The following is a 25,163-nucleotide window of genomic DNA, read 5'->3' on the forward strand; positions in this document are numbered from 1 at the left end:
GCGGGCACCACGGTAGCGGGTACCACGGTAGCGGGTACCACGGTAGCGGACCCACGGTAGCGGGTTACCACGGTAGCGGTTACCACGGTAGCGGTTACCACGGTAGCGGGCACCACGGTAGCGGTTACCACGGTAGCGGGCACCACGGTAGCGGGTACCACGGTAGCGGGTACCACGGTAGCGGTTACCACGGTAGCGGGCACCACGGTAGCGGTTACCATGGTAGCGGGCACCAGTCCCACGTCGGTTTCCGGCGCTCGGCGCCGTTGGCTCAGCACGTGGCGCTTGCACACGGCGTGGCCGACGGCTGCTCGCACCAGCGGGAGAGAACCCCTGTGGTCGGAGTCGAACCGAGACCTGCGCGGGAACGGGGGCCGAGTGGCAGCCGCGGGAGTGAACGCGCGCCCGGAGGACACCCCCCGCCACCTGGAGAGCCGAGCGGATCGGTCGCCGCGGGGTCGCCGCGGGGTCGCCGCGGGGTCGCGAGAGGCGGCCGACGGCTCTGGGAGGGCCTTCATCCGGCAGCAGACGTGCCGTGGCTGACCCCGCGCCGGTGAATGGTGTCGCGCGTCTCGGCGTAAGGGGGGTCGCGCGTTTCACCGCTAACGCCGACCGGACGAGGGGTTCCGTAGTGGGGACGAGCGTCGATTCGGGCAGCGGTCGTAATCATTTATCACTGGCTCAAATAAATAATCACATTTTGTCCACGAATATTTCTGTCACTAATTTGTTGAGAAAACGCCGGCCCAGACTCGAGCCGTGCCCCCCCACGGGCACCGTCCTAGCCCCTCCCACCCGCCCCCCCCACCCCGGATCAAACCGCGCAACGACCCAGCCCGCGTCCCCAGATGGGAGCGCAGTCGGTCCCAGTTGAACGTCACGTAACGTCCATTTGCCCTTGACTTGACCCGACCTGACCCGACCTGACCCCGCCGGTCTCGCCCCTCCCCGCTCCTTCGGCTCCCGCGGCGTCGCTGTGAGCCCTCGCGTCGGCTCCGCCAGCGGTTAGGTTCAGCCGCCTCTCTCTGGGTCGGCAAACGGCGAAAATATTGACGCACCCGGCACACCACATCCTGTATACCCCCGCCCCGCTGCTGCGAGTCACCGGCGACCCAGGATGTGTTGGGTGCCGTACGAAGCGCTGGCCGTGACGGTGAGACCGCGTGCGTGCGTGCGTGTTACTCGCGGTGAACTTGAAGGGACGCGCCGCGTGGGTGACGGCGGCTCCGGTAGCGGCGCGTGTCCGGAGAGCGGCGCGTCGAAGCGGATACCGAAGAAACCATTCCCGAGATCTTCTCAAGCGAGCTCCGGGCCTCTTCCACACTTGGCAACGTGGAAGTTCCCTCCGACGACGGTGGCCTCGCCCCGCGCTGCTTCCCGCGTCGCCTGGCAGCGGCCTGTGCCGCCGACCTGCTTGACGCCTGCTGGCGATCGCCCATCGCTGCTGCGCTGCCCAGGCCTCGTTTCCCGCTGGCTTTGGGGACGCGGGGTGGAGGGGCGGTCCGCGCTCGGCCGCCGATGGCGAGTCGCGCGCTCTACGGCGCGTTTTGGGGGGTTCGCAACTCCCGGTGTCCGACGTTTCGCTCCCACGTTCCGCTTGGGAGCTTCTTCGGGATTTCATTTTGCCTTCATTCCGTTCCCGAAGAAGACTCTGCCAGCGGCACGCGGAACGAAACGTCGGGCATCGCACCGAGCGGCACGCGGCACGACCGGAGCACGCTGCGGCGAACCGCGACGCCCTGCGGCGAACCGCGTTCTCCAGATTACACGACGCACTTCATCCCCCGTTTGTTTAAAGCAGAAATTGTGGGGATGCGTCGAGTAATACGGTAGCTGCGCGCGTGCGAGCGAGTCCACGTAGCCGCATTTGTGTGACTTATCATTGACGCCAGGCACCCGTTGGGGCGGGGTGGGGGGTGCGTCTCATTATCAGGAGAATAAAGGCAGTCGACAGGCGCGACCCTTCAGGAACAAAGCGGGGGGAAGGAGGAGGAAGCACGAGGAGGAGGGGGCACGTAAGAAGTTTGTAACGTTTTGTTTAATGCGTAACTTTGCTGAAGCGGTGGTTACAGCTGCCCGGTACAGACCAGCAGCGGCACGGCGGAGCTGTGACCGCTCACGTCATGGTGAGCGGAGTCGGCAACAGATCCACGTCATGGTGAGTGGAGTCAACAAGAGATCCACGTCATGGTGAGTGGAGTCAACAAGAGATCCACGTCATGGTGAGTGGAGTCAACAAGAGATCCACGTCATGGTGAGCGGAGTCAACAAGAGATCCACCGGCCGACCGCACGTTGAGCATGGGAATAAAAAAACGCATCCATCGGGAGAGAGAGAAAACCGTTATGCTTGTCCTCATCTCTCTACACACACACATAATATATAGAATCTGTATGTATAAAGTTTATAAACGGCAACAATAACGTGGTCATTGTGTTAAACAGTTGCGTCGTGTGTTGCACGTCGCCACCAGCACCACCACCGCGGCGTGCGCCTTGTGGACGCGAATCGGTGGGGGGAGGGGGGGGGCGATATTACTGACGAGGCGGTCCCCTTGTTTTATACACGTGGGGGGGTGGGGGGGACCGAGAACGCCCGGAGAAGCCCCGTGCGTGCGAGAGAGCAACACTCTATCCCCGTACAGATGGAAACATGCCGATTAGTCCACACTCTGCTGTACCGCCTTGCCCTGGCGAGCCAGGGGTAGTAGAAGAGAGTCTCTCACAACATCTGTGCTTGATTCACCAACCCTCGCTGCTGCTGCCCCAACATCACCGGAGCGCAGCAGCATCAGCAGCGGCGGCGTCGCCACCACCGCGCGCGTCTGCGATCACGTGGGCGCCGAGTGGCCGGCTCCTCGCCGATCAGGGAGCAGCGCGCGGGGCGACCCCCAGCGCGTTGCTCGAGAGAGGAGGGAGGAGGGAGTTCGCCCTCTGTCTCGGCATTCACGAGGCGCCAGCACGCGCCGCACATCTGGGGGAGATGCGCCGCTTTATCCGCAACTCGGATCTTCTGTGACGGAGATGGGGGGGGGAGGCGCTGGGTGGTGGTTCGCGGTAGGTGCCGGGTGTGGTGTTGGGTGATGCTGGGTCATTGATAATTAATGCGCGTATCTGCTGGGTAGTGGTGCAGGCTCGCCGGGTGGTGCCGTGTGGTTTGTGGCACTCGGATGATGCCAGGAGGCGGTGGCGGTGCTGCTGCTCGGTAGAACTGCTGGGTGGTGGCGGCTGCTCGGTGCCCCCAGGGTGCCCCCAGGGTGCCCCCAGGGTGCCCCCAGGGTGCCCCCAGGGTGCCCCCAGGGTGCCCCCAGGGTGCCCCCAGGGTGCCCCCAGGGTGCCCCCAGGGTGCCCCCAGGGTGCCCCCAGGGTGCCCCCAGGGTGCCCCCAGGGTGCCCCCAGGGTGCCCCCAGGGTGCCCCCAGGGTGCCCCCAGGGTGCCCCCAGGGTGCCCCCAGGGTGCCCCCAGGGTGCCCCCAGGGTGCCCCCAGGGTGCCCCCAGGGTGCCCCCAGGGTGCCCCCAGGGTGCCCCCAGGGTGCCCCCAGGGTGCCCCCAGGGTGCCCCCAGGGTGCCCCCAGGGTGCCCCCAGGGTGCCCCCAGGGTGCCCCCAGGGTGCCCCCAGGGTGCCCCCAGGGTGCCCCCAGGGTGCCCCCAGGGTGCCCCCAGGGTGCCCCCAGGGTGCCCCCAGGGTGCCCCCAGGGTGCCCCCAGGGTGCCCCCAGGGTGCCCCCAGGGTGCCCCCAGGGTGCCCCCAGGGTGCCCCCAGGGTGCCCCCAGGGTGCCCCCAGGGTGCCCCCAGGGTGCCCCCAGGGTGCCCCCAGGGTGCCCCCAGGGTGCCCCCAGGGTGCCCCCAGGGTGCCCCCAGGGTGCCCCCAGGGTGCCCCCAGGGTGCCCCCAGGGTGCCCCCAGGGTGCCCCCAGGGTGCCCCCAGGGTGCCCCCAGGGTGCCCCCAGGGTGCCCCCAGGGTGCCCCCAGGGTGCCCCCAGGGTGCCCCCAGGGTGCCCCCAGGGTGCCCCCAGGGTGTTGCTGAGCCGTGCGCTCGCACCGAGTGCCCGAGTCGGGGTGGGTGGGGGTGGCGAACGCCGTGGCCCCAACTCCACGCCGCTGCACGCGCTCGGAACGAGCGACGTGGCTGCGTCCTCACGACGGTCACGCGTCGAGAGAGTTGCCTGCACGTCCCTCGTGAAGGTCACGATGGGACGTCTTCGTCAGCCACAGCTGCAGGAGGAGGAGTCCTGCCTCTGGTTGGAGTTCGCGGCTCTGCTCAATGAAATAAAAACGCCGACTTGGCCAAACATCCCAAATGTAGCTGGCAGGACGCTCTTAGAAACCGACTCTTGAGACTCGGTGAGGCTTGTAAATAGATAGAATCCATCACAACAACACTCCCACGACGGTGATGCTGCTTTAGTTCCGGGGGGGGGGGGTGCTCACGTCCATCACTCGCCTCGCAGCAGACCGACGCGTCGCGGGGGTTGTGTGGGGGAGCGTCCCCAGTCAACCTAATTGACGAGTCCGCCAGTCAAGCCGGGTGCAGGGCGCACGGCGCGCACATGGCCCCGCCCGCCAGGGAGACGCGGAATCCGTAGGGGGCCCCGTAGGGTGCCAGCCAGGCCGGCAGCAGAGCCGGCCCCGCCGCGTGGAAACCGCACGGCGGCAGCGGCGGCGGCGGCGGCGGCGGCAGCGACGCGAGGGACAGGGAGCGGCACAGCGCGCAGCAGCCCGCGGTGGCCACGGGCCCCCTGTGCGGGGGATCCGCGGCGAACGGGGCCCGCGAGCTCGAGAGGATCCCCTCGATGCTGAAAGTCCGCCACTTCTCGGCGGCCGCGGCGGCCGCGGCGGCGGCGGCGGCGCGCGGTGCCGCTTTGCCCCCCACGCCGCCGCCGCCGCCGCGCCCGCATTTGGCCACGTCCCCTCGGTCCCTGTTGGCGGGGAATGTCTCCGAGTTGGCGTCCAGGTCGGGGTCGGGGTCAGCGCGGCCCGAGGAAGGCGCCGTGGCCCGGACGCCGCCGCGCGCCCCGTGACTCGGGGCCCCGAGCACGAGGCCCTCGTCAGCTGCTCCGCCGTCCTCCTCCTTCTTGATCGCGATCAGCGGCTGGGGTCCACCACCAGCGGTTCCACCAGCAGTACGAGAGGAACCATCGCCACCGCCGTCGTCGTCGTCATCATCACGAGTCGGTGCCACGGGAAGCGGCCCCGGTGCGCATCCGTGGTGGTGACGATCCCCGTCCCCCGAGCTCCCGTCAGCCGGGTCTCCGGGGCCGTCCCCTCCATCCCTGCCGTAGGGGCCCCGACCAACACAGGGAGCCATTCCTCCTGCACCTCCTCCTGCAGCAGCAGCAGCGGCAGCAGTCGCCTTCGCCCTGCGCTTTCGCCTCCTGTAGTTGCCGTGCTCGAACATGTCGGCACAGCGCGGGTCCAGGGTCCAGTAGCTGCCCTTGCCGGGCCGCCCCTTCTCGCGCGCCACCTTGACGAAGCACTCGTTGAGGCTGAGGTTGTGGCGGATGGAGTTCTGCCAGCCCTGCTTGTTGTCGTGGTAGTAGGGGAAGCGCGCCATGATGAAGCGGTAGATGCCGCTGAGCGTGACGCGGCGCTCCGGGGAGCTCTCGATGGCCATGGCGATGAGCGCGATGTAGCTGTAGGGGGGCTTCTGCGGGGACTCCTTCGCTGCCGAGCCGCTCAAGCTGAGGCCTCCGACTCCTCCGGCGCCTCCTGCCGCTGCCGCTCCGCTGCTGCACCCGCGCTGCAGCGCGGGCGGCACGTGGAGCCCCGCGAGGAGAGCCGGGGAGCCCGGGTAGAGGAAGAGGCTCTCGGCCAGGGCGTGAAGATTCGCGCCGCACACGAACGACGACGACGAGGAGGAGGAGGAGGACATCGTCGGCGGTGACGAGGAGAGGCGGCGTGGGCTGGGTCCGTCGGTCGGTCGGTCGAGTCACTCAGTCGGCCACTCGCTCGCCTCCTCTCAACGCTGCCAGTGGCGTTAGATCGTCTCCCCGTCTGCTCGAGAGTCCCACCGAGGTGGTCGCTCACGCGGCTACCCAGAGAGTCGCTCGGTCACTGACAAGGACAGTCGCAGGTTGATGCACCGCCACCACCCAACGTGGCAATTCGTTCACTCGCTTTGGTAGCTCAACCACGCCGGCCACTCGCTCGCTAAACCACTCGGTCAGTCCGCCACGCAATCGCTCGATCTCTCACTCACTCACTCACCCCACTCACTCACCCCACTCACTCACCACCCTACTCACCACCCCACTCACTCACCACCCCACTCACCACCCCACTCACCACCCTACTCACTCACCAACCCGCACACTCACCACCCTACTCACTCACCACCCTACTCACCACCCCACTCACTCACCACCCTACTCACTCACCACCCTACTCACTCACCACCCCACTCACCCAGTCGCTTCTGATCTTCCACTCGCTCGCCTGCGCCTTCACTCACTCGCTCGTCTCCTTCACTCTCTCGTCTCCTTCACTCGCTCCCGAGCTCGCCCACATTCCTGCACTCCACGCAGCCTCCTCTCGAGTCTGCAAACTCCTCCAGAGGACCGTGATCATCAAATCAAATAAATCAAATCTGTCCAAGGGGGCTTTCGATGACTCCTATCTGGGGCGTCCCAACGACCAACACCGTCTCACTGCAGCCTCGCAGTGAGAGAGAGAAAGAGTCTCTACCTGCCTATGGAGAGTCGCAGTCTCTGTCTGTCTATGGAGAGTCGCAGTCTCTACCTGCCTATGGAGAGTCGCAGTCTCTGTCTGCCTATGGAGAGTCGCAGTCTCTACCTGCCTATGGAGAGTCGCAGTCTCTACCTGCCTATGGAGAGTCGCGGTCTCTGTCTGGCTATGGAGAGTCGCAGTCTCTACCTGCCTATGGAGAGTCGCAGTCTCTGTCTGCCTATGGAGAGTCGCAGTCTCTGGCTATGGAGAGTCGCAGTCTCTGGCTATGGAGAGTCGCAGTCTCTGTCTGTCTATGGAGAGTCGCAGTCTCTGTCTGGCTATGGAGAGTCGCAGTCTCTGTCTGCCTATGGAGAGTCGCAGTCTCTACCTGCCTATGGAGAGTCGCGGTCTCTTGTCTGGGTATGGAGAGTCGCAGTCTCTGGCTATGGAGAGTCGCAGTCTCTGTCTGGCTATGGAGAGTCGCAGTCTCTGGCTATGGAGAGTCGCAGTCTCTGTCTGCCTATGGAGAGTCGCAGTCTCTGTCTGCCTATGGAGAGTCGCAGTCTCTGGCTATGGAGAGTCGCAGTCTCTGGCTATGGAGAGTCGCAGTCTCTACCTGCCTATGGAGAGTCGCAGTCTCTGTCTGCCTATGGAGAGTCGCAGTCTCTGTCTGCCTATGGAGAGTCGCAGTCTCTTGTCTGGCTATGGAGAGTCGCAGTCTCTGGCTATGGAGAGTCGCAGTCTCTGTCTGCCTATGGAGAGTCGCAGTCTCTGGCTATGGAGAGTCGCAGTCTCTGGCTATGGAGAGTCGCAGTCTCTGGCTATGGAGAGTCGCAGTCTCTGGCTATGGAGAGTCGCAGTCTCTGTCTGCCTATGGAGAGTCGCAGTCTCTGTCTGCCTATGGAGAGTCGCAGTCTCTGGCTATGGAGAGTCGCAGTCTCTGGCTATGGAGAGTCGCAGTCTCTGGCTATGGAGAGTCGCAGTCTCTGTCTGGCTATGGAGAGTCGCAGTCTCTGGCTATGGAGAGTCGCAGTCTCTACCTGCCTATGGAGGGTCGCAGTCTCTGTCTGCCTATGGAGAGTCGCAGTCTCTGTCTGTCTATGGAGAGTCGCAGTCTCTGGCTATGGAGAGTCGCAGTCTCTGGCTATGGAGAGTCGCAGTCTCTGGCTATGGAGAGTCGCAGTCTCTGTCTGCCTATGGAGAGTCGCAGTCTCTGTCTGCCTATGGAGAGTCGCAGTCTCTGGCTATGGAGAGTCGCAGTCTCTGGCTATGGAGAGTCGCAGTCTCTGGCTATGGAGAGTCGCAGTCTCTGTCTGGCTATGGAGAGTCGCAGTCTCTGGCTATGGAGAGTCGCAGTCTCTACCTGCCTATGGAGGGTCGCAGTCTCTGTCTGCCTATGGAGAGTCGCAGTCTCTGTCTGCCTATGGAGAGTCGCAGTCTCTGGCTATGGAGAGTCGCAGTCTCTGGCTATGGAGAGTCGCAGTCTCTGGCTATGGAGAGTCGCAGTCTCTGTCTGGCTATGGAGAGTCGCAGTCTCTGGCTATGGAGAGTCGCAGTCTCTACCTGCCTATGGAGGGTCGCAGTCTCTGTCTGCCTATGGAGAGTCGCAGTCTCTGTCTGTCTATGGAGAGTCGCAGTCTCTGGCTATGGAGAGTCGCAGTCTCTGGCTATGGAGAGTCGCAGTCTCTGGCTATGGAGAGTCGCAGTCTCTGGCTATGGAGAGTCGCAGTCTCTGGCTATGGAGAGTCGCAGTCTCTGGCTATGGAGAGTCGCAGTCTCTGGCTATGGAGAGTCGCAGTCTCTGTCTGCCTATGGAGAGTCGCAGAGAGGAGGTGGTCGCGCGCGCTGCAACCTGCGCTGTGTCGCGCGGAGCGGCGCGCCTGGCGCTTCACCCGTCATTGTTTTGCTTTCCGCTTCAGATTAAACATCTCGCCCCGTGTGTTTCGCCCTCGTGTTGACACAACACGGAAAGAAAAATCAACAGTGAACAATAAACAACCGTTTTTTTCTCTCTCTCTCTGCTCTCCCCTCTCTCTCCCCTCTCCGCCGCCGTGCGTGCGTGCGTCGCTCGCCCCGAGGTAATTACAACAAAACCTCCACCACCCCTCCGTCTCCCCCTGCTCCATCCCTCCCCTCTGCTCGCCCACACGAGAGAGGGGCTCAAACGAAGCCATCTATGGTCTAAGCTGAGAAGCGCTCGCGTGGAAAGCGGCGGGGGGGGCTCGGAGCGCCACGCGGGGCCGCGCGCGTGGCGCAGTGCACGCGCGCACGGCGCGGCACAGGTGTGCCGTGAGCCCCTCGCCACCCCGCCTACCACGCTCTTTGCAGACAGCACCACCGCCGTCTGTGCCCCCCCCACATCACAGCCAGCCGCGAAGTGGCTCCAACAACCGTGAAGGGGGGGGGGGGGGTGTCCACGTGGAGCTAGCGGAGTCCCGCGGTGAAGTTTTACTCCCATTGCCGAGCTGACGAACTTGAAAGGCAGAGAGCGATTAAGACCTCACCGAACCTTGCCCATCGAGGCCCGCTCTTCTGTCTCTCACCCACCCACCCCTCGCCTCCCCCGACCAGTGACCGTGTTCGAGAGAGCAGTCGAACCGTCCGGTGTCTTTGATGGTCGGGTCTGAGACGATCCCAACCGCTGGTTGTGTTTAAAAACATCGCTCGCTCACTCTCACTCACTCACACTCACTCACTCTCACTCACTCTCACTCACTCACTCTCACTCACTCACTCTCTCACTCTCACTCACTCACTCTCACTCACTCACACTCACTCACTCTCACTCACTCACACTCACTCACTCACACTCACTCACTCTCACTCACTCTCACTCACTCACTCTCACTCACTTACGCTCACTCACTCTCACTCACTCTCACTCACTCACGCTCACTCCCTCAAACTTACTCTCACTCACGCTCACTCACGCTCACTCACTCGCTCACTCACTCGCTCACTCACTCACATTCACTCACTCTCACTCACGCTCACTCACACCCACTCACTCACTCTCGCTCTCACTCACTCTCACTCACGCTCACCCACTCACTCTCACTCACACACTCACTCACTCTCACTCACTCTCACTCACTCACACACTCTCACTCACTCACTAACTCTCACTTACTCTCACTCACACACTCTCACACACTCACTCACACACTCACACTCACTCTCACTCACACTCACTCTCACTCTCTCACACACTCACTCACGCTCACTCAGGCACACAGCACCCGCCGCCGTTTCGGGCGGGCGGGCGGGTTGGTAGGGCCACCCATGCAGTGACAATCTGTGTTTATTTGGAAAAAGATTTCCGGCCAGGCCAGCGCATAAACTCAGCCGTCAGTGTGTTTGAAATCTCACGGCCCTGCCGCGGTGTGTGTGTGTTCGTGCACACGTGTGCTCCGTGCGAGTGACACACACACACGCACACACGCAGATTTGCTCGGTTACTCGTAGGCAGGCACGTGGTGATGATGATAATTCTGATGTGTGTAATATCTGTGTGTGTGTCTGTGTGTGCATCTCTGTAGACTTTAATAGGTGCTCGCTTATAGCACTTGCCCCAACAGTCTGTTTAGGCGGCGGGTGGGGGGGGGTCTTTTCCTGTGTATCTGTCTGTGCGCCAGTGACTGTGAGCTTCTGTGGGTGTCTGTATCTGAACCTTCGACACTTGACGTGTCCCCAATGTCGATGTCAACAATGAAGTACTAATACACCTCATAGCATCGATTAGTCAACCTCATCGGGTCATCTACGACACTGACTACTAATCGATCTGTTTTTCCCATTCAACAAATCGTTACTTCGTCGTTAACGCCATCCCGCGTAGCGACACACGCCTGCGCGGTCAGGGGTTGCTGGCTCACACGGAGACGGGAGGCACGTCCAGCGCGACGCACCAACCTGTAGCAGGCAGCACAGTAAGTAGGTCGGCGGAGCAGGCGGCACGTGGCTCGGCAGTCGCGAGAAGCAAAGGACTCGTGGAGGCGGAGCGCGCAGCCAGTCCCTGGCCACGTGCAGGTGAAGTACTGACGACAGGGGCCTCCACTCGGTGGAGCTTCGGGGTGAGCACCTCGGCAGGGGATGTCGCCTCGACTCTTCCACAACGGCCAAACGCCTGGGCGGAGCGGTGGGAGTCCCCACGCTTTGCCCCACCACGCGTGGCCTGCCGACTCGCTGTGGTGCGTGGCTTGGGGCAGACGGTTTCTGAAACTCGCTCCCATTATTTGAAACTGCCGCGCCGGGAGATTGAATCAAACCGGCGACTTCCGGACTCCCCAAGCCCAGTGCGGCGATAGCCACGACACAGCCGAAGGTCCTGGTGTGGTTGCGCCCCATTTATACTGCAGGGTGGACAGAGGCGTGGGTGGGTGGGGGGGGGGTCTGGTATGAGAGAGAGGAGGACGACTTTCAGGGGCTGCAGGAGGGCTTTTGAGGTCCTGGATGATCTGGGGACCTGGAGAGCCATCGAGCGGGCGAGAGAGCCATTGACTGGTCCAGCCAAGGGACCAGGAGGCTGTCAGCGCCTGGTCAAGTAGAAAGCCCCCTCCCTTGCCCCCCACCCCACGTCCGCCCCTCTCCGCTGGGCCACACACGTCGTGGCTGTTTAAGTTTGGATGTTTTTTTTTGTTCCTGGGCTCCTGACTCGGCACCTGTTTACAGCAGAGCGGTGCTCCACGGGGCTCCTCGCGTAATTGAAGTTCCCCCGTGCCCCCCCCCAACCCACCCCCCACCCACCCCCCACTCGGTGGTGCCAATGTCGTGAGTTATCGCGCAGGGGTTGGGCCCCTTACACGAAACCATCGGCATCATCATCAGCACTATCATCATCAGCACTATCATTATCAGCACTATCATCATCAGCACTATCATCATCAGCACTTCATCATCAGCACTATCATTATCAGCACTCATTATCAGCACTTCATCATCAGCACTATAATCACCGTCAGAAGCAGCAGCAGCAGCGTCATCTTCAGCAACAACAGCAGCAGCATAATCAGCAACAGCATCATCAGCACCAGCAGCGTCATCATCTTCATTAGCAACAGCAGTAGCGTCATCATCAGCGGTGGCAGTCATTATCAATCCACTGCTGGATGAAGGCCTTTCCCCCCAACCCCGCCAAGAATAAGTTATAAGAATTGGATAAAGATGAAGAACGCTGCCCAAGTCGCTAGACTCATGAGCGGAAAGCGAGCGTTGGTCAGGGCGAGTCTCGCGACTGTACAATCGGAGAGGGCTCCTCGCGGGAGGGACGACGGCTGAGCCCGTGCCACCTTCGGCGGGCAGTGTTTGAAGGCGGAACCTGCGATGGCGACGACGACGAGATGAAGAGGCGGGATGAGTGAGACGGTCAGCCGCTGCTCGGGTGTTCAACTCCCGGTGAAAGGTACACAAGACGAACCGTCTCGTCATGGGAGAGGCGTTCAACACACACGGACAGAGTTTGGGGGGCGAGGGGCGAACAATAAACCAGGAAACACGAGAGGCAGGGCCGCGAACTCCAGCACGGGTCACAAGTCGCCGCAGGGGGCACGACAGCGATGCCGCCGCCTGTCAATCGGGGCCTCGTCTGAGCGGGATGACGCCGCACTTCCAATGCGAATCCTCATGAGTATCATCAGCCATGACCTATCCACTGCTGGATGGAGCCCCCCTCCACTAAGCGGTCGCCACTTGTCACGGTCTCGCGAGATTCCACATCGCTCCATCTCCACGTAGCCGGAGTCTCGGGGCGAGTTTTCTCGCATTTCATAATAAAGGATTTTGGGTTAGATCTCGTAAGTATTAATGTTGTGCCGTAACCCTCCACCACCCGACACAGCCAATTAGTAAGGGAGTTGTCACGTAAACAAAACGCCAATTAGTTACTACTTCAGCCCATCGGTGTGTTGGAGAGTAAATCCACAACGTTTACAATTTGTGTACTGCGACGTTTCGCTGGTAATTACATCCAGCATCATCCGGCGATCTGCCCAATCTTTATTGTGAATAATATTGGTCGCGAAAATCCCGCGTGTTCAACTGTCCCGCCTTTGGCTGCCATTCCATCACCGGTCTCGACCCCCCCCCGACCCCGGCGGCGGCGGCGTCACCCGCGGCCTGCCCCGACTGCCGCGTCCCGCGCGTACGTGTGTGCGTGCGTGTACGTGCGTGTGTGCGTGTGCGCGTGTGTGCGTGTGTGTGCATGCGTGTGTGCGTGCGTGTGTGCGTGTGTGCGTGTGTGTGTGCGTGTGTGCGTGCGTGTGTGCGTGTGTGTGTGCGTGTGCGTACGTGTGTGCGTGTGTGTGTGCATGCGCGTGCGCGTGTGTGTGCATGCGTGGGTGCGTGCGTGTGTGCGTGCGTGTGTGTGTGTGCGTGCGTGCGTGTGTGCGTGTGTGTGTGCGTGTGTGTGTGCGTGCGTGTGTGCATGTGCGTGCGTGTGTGTGCGTGTACGTGCGTGTGCGTGTGTGTGCGTGTGTGCGTGTACGTGCGTGTGTGTGCGTGCGTGTGTGCGAGTGTGTGTGTCCGTCTTCGGGAGTGTTTCGTCAGCAATAGTAGTCCCGAGTCATCCTTTGATGTTAGGCAAGCCGAATCGAAACCGCCAGCCAGGATTTGAACTCGCAGCGTTAACAAATGAATTGGCCAAACAGAAACTCAACGACTTCAGCTAAAAATGTTTTATATTTCACCAGGTCAAGCCCACTGAACTATACAGATCTTTTTTTTAGAAGTGACGTGGCCACACGTGATAGCGCAACTGAGTGGCAGCCGATCACCGTGTCGAATCTTACAGCAGACAAATACTCGAAAGGCGTGGCGATGTTGATTCTAAATGTGGAGGGGGGAAAACCGGAGGAGAAAAATCCACGCGGCCACGGGGAGAGAGAGAGGCACACAAACTCAAAATACACAGCAGCAGGTGTCAGGGTCGGGGTCTAACCCACGACCTCCTGTATTCCTGGCGAGGTAGTTAACATCTCCTAGCCATCATGCTGATGAGAAAGACACCGCAAACTCCACATATACAGCAGCAGCAGGCGTCAGGGTCGGGGTCTAACTCACGACCTCCTGTATACCAGGCGAGGTAGTTAACATCTCATAGCCATCATGCTGATGAGAGAGACACCGCAAACTCAAAATACAGCAGCAGCAGCAGGCGTCAGAGTCGGGGTCTAACCCACGACCTCCTGTATACCAGGCGAGGTAGTTAACATCTCATAGCCATCATGCTGATGAGAGAGACACCGCAAACTCCACATATACAGCAACAGCAGGCGTCAGGGTCGGGGTCTAACCCACGACCTCCTGTATTCCTGGCGAGGTAGTTAACATCTCCTAGCCATCATGCTGATGAGAAAGACACCGCAAACTCCACATATACAGCAGCAGCAGGCGTCAGGGTCGGGGTCTAACTCACGACCTCCTGTATACCAGGCGAGGTAGTTAACATCTCATAGCCATCATGCTGATGAGAGAGACACCGCAAACTCAAAATACAGCAGCAGCAGCAGGCGTCAGAGTCGGGGTCTAACCCACGACCTCCTGTATACCAGGCGAGGTAGTTAACATCTCATAGCCATCATGCTGATGAGAGAGACACCGCAAACTCCACATATACAGCAACAGCAGGCGTCAGGGTCGGGGTCTAACCCACGACCTCCTGTATACCAGGCGAGGTAGTTAACATATCATAGCCACCGTGGCGCCCCCACACAACTCGGTGTAGCAGGACCCTCTTGGAAGCGAGTCTTGAGGTTCGGCGAAGCTTGCATGGGTAATTTAAGTGGCGTTCATATTCTTAGCTCTTTCGGTGAATTACTGCAGTCACGAAAGCTTTAAATCAAAATTTCAGTGGCGTTGTTATTTTTTTTATTATCAGGGGTTGGAGGATGTAGGGGCGGGGGGAAGGGGGGAGCCGCCCACACCTGAGGTGCAGGGTGCTTCGCGGGCAACTGGGGCAGGTTCATTCTCGCCACGTGTGCTTCAGGTGTGTGACAGGTACCACAGGTGAGCGCGAGCACACACAGCGTAACAACATATACACAGATAGACACATGCACAGGTACACACAGCATCAACTGCACACAAACATACAAACACACGCCCCGCATGCAGGGAGACCAAGACCCACCGTATAGTCTGATTACATTATTCGGGAAAGTGTTGTGAGTCAGCACCTATGCGGACCAAACACGCCACACGAGAGGGTGCGTGGTCGGCACTGCGCCCGAGCGCCTTTGTCTCCCCAATGCTGTTGTTTACACACTAATCTAGATCATTATTAAGGCACAGGACCGGTTCAGATATTCGTCATCGATGTTTGCAGTGAGCGCCGATCGAACTCGGGTCGCCGGGTTCGTAGCACAGTTGCGCTAACCACTGCGCCACCGCTCCCCACATCACACACGTACACACACACATGCAGGTTGATCAATAACTTACACCCACGCAAAGACAAAGATCCCCCGTATAGCCTTAACATACTGTGGGGGCAAGTGCTGTTATCGAGTCGCACGTTTGAAGGCCGGCACGGCACACGAGGAGGTGGGTGGCCAGCACCGCGCCCGAGCGCCTTTGTCTTCCCAATGCTGTTGTTTATCCACTAATCTAGAACATACATATACACACATACATCCATAACACAAAGATACACAAACACACAGGTATAGACACAAATCACACACACACGACATGCACATAAAACACACAAATCACACACACACACGACATGCACATAAACACACAAATCACACACAGACGACACACCGAGAGGTATGCGAACACCGGGTACCCAGAGTGCATAGCGCTGCGTGAACCACTGTTCACCTCCACACAGGTGTGTGTGTGTGTGACACAGGTACCCAGGTGTGTGTGTGTGTGACACAGGTACACGTGTGTGTAAGTGTGGTACAGGTACACGTGTGTGTGTGTGACACAGGTACACGTGTGTGTGTGTGTGTGGTACAGGTACACGCGTGTGTGTGTGTAATACAGGTACACGTGTGTGTGTGTGTGACACAGGTACACGTGTGTGTGTGTGGTACAGGTACACGCGTGTGTGTGTGTAATACAGGTACACGTGTGTGTGTGTGACACAGGTGCACGTTTGTGTGTGTGTGGTACAGATACACGTGTGTGTGTGTAATATAGGTACGTGTGTGTGTGTGTGACACAGGTGTGTGTGACACAGGTACACGTGTGTGTGTGTGTAATACAAGTACACGTGTATGTGTGTGACACAGGTGCACGTGTGTGTGTGTAGTACAGGTACACGTGTGTGTGTGTGACACAGGGACAATGCGGGACATTGGCTGTGCGCGTTGCCCGTGTTTTGTTTACAGCGTTGCTGAGCATAGGGGCTCAAAATCCAACACGTCAAGCGGTCAGCAACAAACAGCACTCTCTCACCCTGCGTGTTCGTGACCTCGCGTGGAGCCGAGCCCCGCACTGATCCGAGGCGGATGGAGGCGACGCCACGGGGCTCCATCGCGCTCTGGTCGCGCCGGGAGAAAGCCAGGGTGAGAGCCAGGGTGAGGGCCAGGGTGAGGGCTAGGGTGAGGGCCAGGGAGAGAGCCAGGGTGAGAGCCAGGGAGAGAGCCAGAGAGAGGGTCAGGGAGAGAGCCAGGGTGAGAGCCAGGGAGAGGGCCAGGGCGACGGCCAGGGTGAGAGCCAGGGAGAGAGCCAGGGAGAGAGCCAGGGTGAGAGCCAGGGTGAGAGCCAGGGTGAGAGCCAGGGTGCGTGCATAAAGACACAGACAAAGGCCCCCCCGCCCCGTGTAGCCCATGCAGACTGTTGGGGCAAGTGCTGTTAGCGAGCAGCACCTATGAAGGCCGGCACGGCTCACGAGGGGGTGGGTGGTCAGCACCACTCCCGGCCGCCTTTGTCTCCCGAGTGGCGATGTTTACACACCGCACCAGGTACTCATTTGAGTCGACTCATACAAACACACACAAACACCCACACACACAAGGTATATAAACACACACGGCAAACGTATACACACACAACATAGACTAATAATAAATACACACTCACACACGTAACATATACACACCCACATAACATACACACGTATATACATATACATAAACACATACAAATAAAGACAAATGCCCCCCGTGTAGCCTATACAGGATGTTGGTGATGTTTGCACACCGTACCAGGCACCGTACTCATTTAAGGCTGAGTCAACCTAGGTGAAGTTCAGGACCGGTTTAGATATTTGTCACTGATGTTGGCCGTGAGTGGCAATCGAACGACGAGTCAGACGCAGACACCGAGACACAAGGTCAGAGCACGGAGACACAAACACGGAGACGTCGACACTACAGAGAGAGACACAGGGACAGACACAGAGACACAGGGACACACACAGAGACACACACTGACACACACACTGAGACACACACACAGACAGACACACACACAGAGATACACACAGGGACAGACGGAAACACACATTGAGACACACACTAAGATACACACAGAGACACACATAGAGACACACAGACAGACACACAGACAGACACACAGACAGACACACAGACAGACACACACAGACACACACAGACAGAGACACACACAGAGACACACAGACAGACACACAGACAGACACACAGACAGACACACACAGACACACACACACAGACGCACACAGACACACACACAGACACAGAGACACACACAGACACACACACACACAGACACACACAGACACACACACAGAAACACACACAGACACACACACAGACACACACAGAGACACACACACAGAGACACAAACACAGACACACACAGAGACACACAGAGCCACACACAGAGACACACAGAGAGACACACACAGAGACACACACACAGACACACACACACAGACACACACACGGAGACACACACAGACACACACACAGAGACACACACAGACACACACACACAGAGACACACACAGAGACACACACAGACAGACACACAGACACACACAGACACAGAGACACACACAGACACAGAGACACACACAGACACACACACACAGAGACACACACAGACACACACAGAGACGCACACACACACAGACACACACAGAGACACACACAGAGACACACACTGAGACACACACACACTGAGACACACACACACTGAGACACACACACAGAGACACACATAGAGACACACAGACAGACACACAGACAGACACACAGACACACACACAGACACACACAGAGACACACACAGACAGGACCACGCCTCGCCCCTATAACCTCGAGCCACACCACGCTTGAGGTCCCACCCCACGTGGAATGCACCTCGACTCGTCAGCGACACTCGGGACGAGAAATGGGCCCACCGCCACCGGCCGTCACGCAGACACACAGACACACAACCAGAATCTTTACTTCACGAAGCGGACAAGGAATCTGATGAGCTATAAAGCTCTTTTTTTGCACAGATGTCCAGTAATGGGCGGAGGGTCAGCTGGCGACATCGACAAACAGGAGCATGCACGATACACGAGGAGGGAGCGGGTGCGCCGCTGTTTGCGTGCGCCACGCTTTGAACTCAGCCGCCCGAGTTCGATTCCGGGCCACGGCTAACGTCAGTGGCGACCGATATCCCAACAGGTGGTCGGGCCCCTCGCCATCTTCGCCAAGCCGCGTTGCGCTAACCGCTGCGCCACCGCTCCAGGCTGGGATTCAGGTCACGGGGCGGCCGACGCGGCCCAATCTCGACTCGCTCCGCGCTGCTTCAGTCGCGCAGAGCGGGGCACGATGCCGCCATCACGGAAGAGATCTGTGTGTGTATTATATATATGTGTAGGTATATTATATATCTGTATATTATATATATATGTGTGTATATTATATATGTGTGTATCTTATATATGTGTATATATTATATATGTGTGTATATTATATATGTGTATCTTATATATGTGTGTATATTATATATGTGTATCTTATATATATATATATGTGTGTATATTATATATGTGTATCTTATATATATATGTGTGTATATTATATATGTGTATATATTATCTGTGTATATATTATGTGTGTGTATCTTATATATACATATATTATATATACACACATATATACACATATATTATATATGTATGTAACTATTATGTGTGTGTATCTTATATATTATATGTGTATTATATATGTGTGTATCTTACATATATGTGTATATTTTATATATATGTGTGTATCTTATATATGTGTGTATATATTATATATGTGTGTATATATTATATATTATATGTGTATCTTATATATGTATGTGTCTTATATATGTGTGTGTTTCTTATATATATTATGTGTGTATATATTATATATGTGTATATATTATATGTGTACATATATTATATATGTGTGTGTATTATATGTGTATATATTATAGATGTGTGTGTGTTATATATGTGTATATATTACGTGTATATATTATATATGTGTGTATATATTATAGATGTGTGTGTATTATATATATGTGTATATATGTGTGCTGTGTTATACCAGTAACGCGTAGTCCTTTGGGCGTGACCGTCCATCCCAGCCAGCAAAACTTTTTGGTTTAACGATGAAGTTGTACGATGGACGGTGTCACGGCCTAGCGGCAGCGTGTCACGCCATTTATAGCAAGAGGTTTTCACGGTTATATCCCAGCGGCCGCCCTGATCAATACCGCAGAGCGTCTTCACGCCAACACTTCACGTCGTATGCGGCACGGCCGACGATAATGATCCTCTGACGTCATTTGCAAGAGGAGTCGGCCATCACGTGAGCAGCCGGTCGGGATCAAAATTTGGCAAATTGTCAAAAATGGCACCGCGAATAACGCGTACAGACGTCATAAACCATCACTCCAACTGGCAGACTGATGCCCCCAGGTCACCCTTGTCTAATGAGGCTCTCACCTGGTCCTTGATGAGTTCTCAGCTGGGGGAGGGAAGGGGGGGGGGGATCCCGCTGAAACATCGCCTCTGGGGGGTCGCGCTCTGACCCCGCCTCTGGGGGTGGGGTCCCGGTCTGACCTCGCCTCTGGGGGTCACGCTCTGACCTCGCCTCTGGGGGTCACGCTCTGACCCCGCCTCTGGGGGTCCCGCTTTGACCCCGCTTCTTGGGGTCCCGCTCTGACCCCGCCTCTGGGGGTCACGCTCTGACCTCGCCTCTGGGGGTCACGCTCTGACCCCGCCTCTGGGGGGGTCACGCTCTGACCTCGTCTCTGGGTGGTCACGCTCTGACCTCGCCTCTGGGGGGGTCACGCTCTGACCTCGCCTCTGGGGGATCACGCTCTGACCTCGCCTCTGGGGGGGGTCACGCTTTGACCTCGCCTCTGGGGGGGGTCACGCTCTGACCTCGCCTCTGGGGGGGTCACGCTCTGACCTCGCCTCTGGGGGGGTCACGCTCTGACCTCGCCTCTGGGGGTCACGCTCTGACCTCGCCTCTGGGGGTCACGCTCTGACCTCGCCTCTGGGGGGGTCACGCTCTGACCCCGCCTCTGGGGGATCACCCTCTGACCTCTGGGTGCAGGTGGTCCTCATGTCCGTGTTGCTGGTGCCCGCGCGGCTGCTGCTCTTCGCCTGCGCTGCGTGCGCCGCCTGCACGCTCGCCCTCGTCTCCAGCATCGGCACGCAGCTGCCCCGGCCCCCCTCGCTCACGTGAGCCCCACGCTGCCCACTCGACACCCACTCACCCACAGCCGCGCTGTTTGTGTGTGTGTACGTTGCACTTCTTTCGTACCGTACGTAGCCAACCGTGCTGATCGGAGGTGCGGGGGAAGGACAAGAAACTAAACACAAAAAAAACGGTTCTAAAGAAATTAGTTTAACACGTAGGCTTTCGCGACCAATATTATTCATAATAAAGGTTTTTGGGTTAGATCGCGTTTATTTATAAATGTGTCGTAACCCTCCACCACCCGACACGGCCAATCAGCAAAAAAAGTGTCACGTTGACAAAAGACAAATAATTCACTACTTCAGCCCACCGGTGTGTTGAAGAGTTAATCCACATTTACAGTTTGAGTACGACGTTTCGCTGGTAAATACTTCCAGCATCATCGGGCAATTCACCAGAATGGTAAAGCCCTCGCTTGCTCCCGGTTTTATATAGAGCAGCAGGGTGACGTCATCACTTAACTCATCAGGTGCAGTGATTAGAGGCGGAGGGGGGGGTAATGTAATTATATAATCGATTAGTAATCAGTCATTGGTTATTACTTTGTTACTTTGTCAAATATAGATGATGATGATTTAGAAGTGCATAGCTGCAGTGGCTTCTGAATATCGGAAGGAAGAGGCGTTCCAGACGGCCCCAGAAGCACATCTAAAAGCACCACGCGATGAGGTGACCACCGCCTTTGTGATCCCAACCAAGTCGCCTCCACACTCTGATCGTATCGTTAAGAGAGGGCAGCTCTTCCGCCAGCGAGCCTGACTCTGCTGCTGATGAGATCCTGAATGCCGAAGTTGGTCCCGAGTCTGCAACTCTGATCACGCGAGTCACCAGCACGCTGAGAGTTGTCAGTGCCACGTTGAGCCCTGTGTCGATATCTGCAGTGTGTGCGTCTGTGTGTGTGTCCGTGTGTGTGTCTGTGTGTGTGTCTGTGTGTCAGTGTGTGTGTCTGTGTGTGTGTCTCAGTTACATATTTCCCTCGTGGTTTAGTGGCCTGGCACAAGCGTCGTGGTGACGTCACCGCCACTTCGTGGCAAATGGCGGTTGTTGTTGTGTCTCAGTGTGTGTGTGTCTGTATGTCTCTGTGTGTCTGTGTGTGTGTCTGTGTGTCTCTCTGTGTGAGTCTTTGTGAGTGTGTCTCTGTGTGTGTTTGTGTGTGTATCTATGTGTGTGTCTGTGGCCGGGAGTCCGAGCCATTCCCTGTACACCTTCGGGTGCGACAGGGATGTCCTCTGGCTCCCACATTATTTAACATCTATTTTGACCACGTAGTTCGTAAAGCCTTCAAAAGCTGTACCGGGGGAATCTCCATTTGGTACAGATATAATGGGAGGCTGATCGATGCCCGGGTGCGGTCAAGGGATGGCTCCCTATTGCTCAACCACGTTATGTATGCCGATGATTTGGTAATAGCTGCTCATTCAGAGGAGGAGTTGGAGACGCTGCTGCTGAGACTGGAGCGTGCCACTAAGAGATGGGGCCTTACCATTAGCCCCACCAAAACTAAGCACCTGCCTGGGTATTTTGTACCATCGGACACTCCACCCCCACAACTCCCAATCGGTGATGGGGCAGTTGTGGAGAGAGTGGAGAGTTTCCCATACCTGGGCAGTGTGCTTATGACCGGCTCCAGTTTAATAGCAGAGGTCTCACTCCGAGCGGCAATATCTTTTCATTGGTTGCGTAACGCTGTGTGGAAGCTACCTGGTCTGTCGCTCCGCACTAAGCTTCAGGTCTTCTCGGCCACGGTCATTCCCTCCCTTCTCTACGCTTGCGAAACGTGGACCCCCTTAATGGAACATCTTCACCGGTTAGAAACATTTAGGCTGGCCTGCCTACGATCCATCCTGGGTTTAACCAGGCTGGATTGTGTGAGGAGCTCACAAATCCTTGAAAGATCTGGGCAAGGTCCCATCGGTGAGCTCCTCCGGCAGGCAAGGCTGCGTTGGCTGGGTCATGTAGCCCGCATGCCCAGCCACTGCATGCCTAAACAGCTTTTGTTCGGCCGGATCGAGGGGGCTAAACGGGCACGGCATGGGCTAGAGAAGAGATGGAGTGATGTGGTACAGGAGGACGTGGAGCTGAGTGGACTTGCTGATGACTGGTACCAGCGGTGTCAAGATAGGCCTCTGTGGAGGAGGCTCGTGAAGGACGCTACTGGGCAGTTGGAGGCAGTCGCCCTCCAACAACAACGGAGGGCGGAGGAGTGACGCTCACAACAACGAGCATAGCGCCGGGTGGCTAAAGCACGGCAGGTTGGCACAGTAGGGGGCACAGGTGGTGCATCAGCCAGTCATCTCAGTCAGTCGACCCCGTGACCTGCCAGCGGGCGTTCGACACTTCACGTGGCCTCAAGGTGCACATGGCCTGGCACAAGCGTCGTTGTGACGTCACTGCCACTTAGTGGTGAATGGCGGTTGTTGTCTGTGTGTGTCTCTCTGCGTGAGTCTCTGTGTGTGTATCTCTGTCTCTGTGTATATCCGTGTCTCTGTGTGTGTCTCTCTGCGTGAGTCTCTGTCTCTGTATGTCTGTGTGTCCCTGTCTCTGTGTATATCCGTGTCTCTGTGTCGATGCCTCTGTGTCCGTGTCTCAGTATCCGTGCCTGTGTGTGTGTGTCCACGTCTCTGTGTCTCTGTGTGTGCCCGTGTCTCTGTCTCTGTGTGTGTCCGTGTCTCTGTGTATGTCCGTGTCTCTGTGTGTCTTCTGTGTGTGACCGTGTGTCTCTGTGCGTATTTGTGTCTCTGTGTCTCTATGTGTGACCGTGTCTCCGTGTGTCTCTATGCGTATCCGTGTCTCTGTGTGTCTCTATGTGGGACCGTGTCTCCGTGTGTCTCTATGCGTATCCGTGTCTCTGTGTGTCTCTATGTGGGACCGTGTCTCCGTGTGTCTCTGTGTGTGACCGTGTCTCTGTGTGTCTCTATGTGGGACCGTGTCTCCGTGTGTCTCTGTCCAACTCGCTCCACGCAGTCTGGCGGAGCGGCTGTTGCGGCGGCTGTGGCGGTGGCTGTGGCTGCTGTGCGGCTTTGAGCTCAGGGAGGAGGGGGGGCCCCCCGCGACCCCTCTAGAGGCCCCCCTCCTCCTCATCGCCCCCCACACCTCGCACTTCGACGTCATCCCCGTCACGATCCACCTCGCGGCCCTCCTCAGTGACGCGGACGCGGCACCGGGGCTGCCCCTCATGGGAGGTGACCATGGGGGGGCAGGGGGGCGGGAGGGGGGGCGGGGGCGCTGGGGGTGGGGGGGGCGTTGGGGGTGGGGGGGGCGTTGGGGGTGGGGCGTTGGGGGTTGGGGGGGCGTTGGGGGTGGGGGGGGCGGGGGGGGCGTTGGGGGTGGGGGGGCGTTTGGGGGTGGAGGGCTGAGACAGAAAAGGGGGCCGTGGGTTTCTCTAAATGGGAATGAGTTCCTTTGTCTCCTTCAACTCAATACCCAATCACTAGATCCTGAATTAATAAACAATACCCAATCACTAAATCCTGAATCAATAATCAATCCCCAATCACTAAATCCTGAATCAATAATCAATACCCAATCACTAAATCCTGAATCAATAATCAATACCCAATCACTAAATCATGAATCAATAATCAATACCCAATCACTAAATCATGAATAAATAATCAATACCCAATCACTAAATCCTGAATCAATAATCAATACCCAATCACTAAATCCTGAAATAATAATCAATACCCAATCACTAAATCCTGAAATAATAATCAACACCCAATCACTCAATCCTGAAATAATAATCAATACCCAATCACTAAATCCTGAAATAATAAACAATACCCAATCACTCAATCCTGAAATAATAATCAATACCCAATCACTCAATCCTGAATTAATCATCTATACCCAATCACTCAATCCTGAATTAATAATCAATACCCAATCATGCAATCCTGAACTAATAATCTATACCCAATCACTCAATCCTGAATTAATCATATATACCCAATCACTAAATCCTGAACTAATAATACTCAATCACTCAATCCTGATATAATAATCAATACCCAATCACTCAATCCTGAATTAATCATCAATACCCAATCACTCAATCTTGAACTAATAATCAATACCCAATCACTCAATCTTGAACTAATAATCAATACCCAATCACTCAATCTTGAACTAATAATGAATACCCAATCACTCAATCCTGAATTAATAATCAATATCCAATCACTCAATCCTGAATTAATCATCAATACCCAATCACTCAATCTTGAACTAATAATCAATACCCAATCACTCAATCTTGAATTAATAATCAATATCCAATCACTCAATCCTGAATTAATAATCAATATCCAATCAATACCCCCCCCCCCTCTAGCCGTGCTGGGCGCCCTGCAGGCGGTCCGCGTGGGAGGCGAGGAGGCGGTGCGGGCGGAGAGGGCGGCGGAGGAGACGAGGCGGAGGGTGGAGAGAGCAGCCAAGGGAGCGCTCCCACAGGCACGCGGCACCAGCGGCACCAGTAGCAGCATCAGCATCATCAGCATCATCAGCATCATCAGTAGTAGTATCAGTAGCATCAGCAGCAGCCCAACCATCATCAGCAGCATCTCAATATTCAATATTAGCAGCAGCATCATCAGCAGCATCATCAGCAGCATCCCAATCTTCAATATCATCATCACAACCACACATCATCATCAACATCATCGTCGTTGTGTGGGCCGCGTTCTGTCTCCAGAGGCACCTGGCGGTGTTCCTGGAGGAGACGGAGCCGGGGAAGGGAGCCGGCAGCGCTTGTGAGAGAGGTGAGAGTGGTGAGAGCGCGAGGGGAGAGTGGTGAGAGAGCGAGGGGAGAGTGGTGAGAGTGGTGA

The 25,163-nt window shown here is 57.1% G+C and overlaps 1 protein-coding gene across 1 annotated transcript in view; it reads left to right on the forward strand.

Annotated features, from left to right (window-relative positions):
- The first annotated feature begins 14,584 nt into the window (after positions 1–14,584).
- Positions 14,585–25,163, forward strand: part of LOC116944052 (lysophosphatidylcholine acyltransferase 1-like) — a 12,824-nt gene continuing 2,245 nt past the window's right edge. Inside the window, exons 1-6 of the mRNA XM_076068193.1 lie at positions 14,585–14,665; positions 16,000–16,176; positions 20,188–20,315; positions 23,299–23,516; positions 24,671–24,789; positions 25,031–25,097. Of these exons, the coding sequence (XP_075924308.1) occupies positions 16,120–16,176; positions 20,188–20,315; positions 23,299–23,516; positions 24,671–24,789; positions 25,031–25,097 (589 nt within the window). The 5' untranslated portion in view covers positions 14,585–14,665; positions 16,000–16,119. The remainder of the gene's footprint in view (positions 14,666–15,999; positions 16,177–20,187; positions 20,316–23,298; positions 23,517–24,670; positions 24,790–25,030; positions 25,098–25,163) is intronic.

Source organism: Petromyzon marinus, chromosome 20 (genome assembly GCF_048934315.1).
Source record: "Petromyzon marinus isolate PM22_M1 ecotype Great Lakes invasive population chromosome 20, UKy_Petmar_22M1.pri1.0, whole genome shotgun sequence".
Taxonomy (NCBI): Eukaryota; Metazoa; Chordata; class Hyperoartia; order Petromyzontiformes; family Petromyzontidae; genus Petromyzon; species Petromyzon marinus.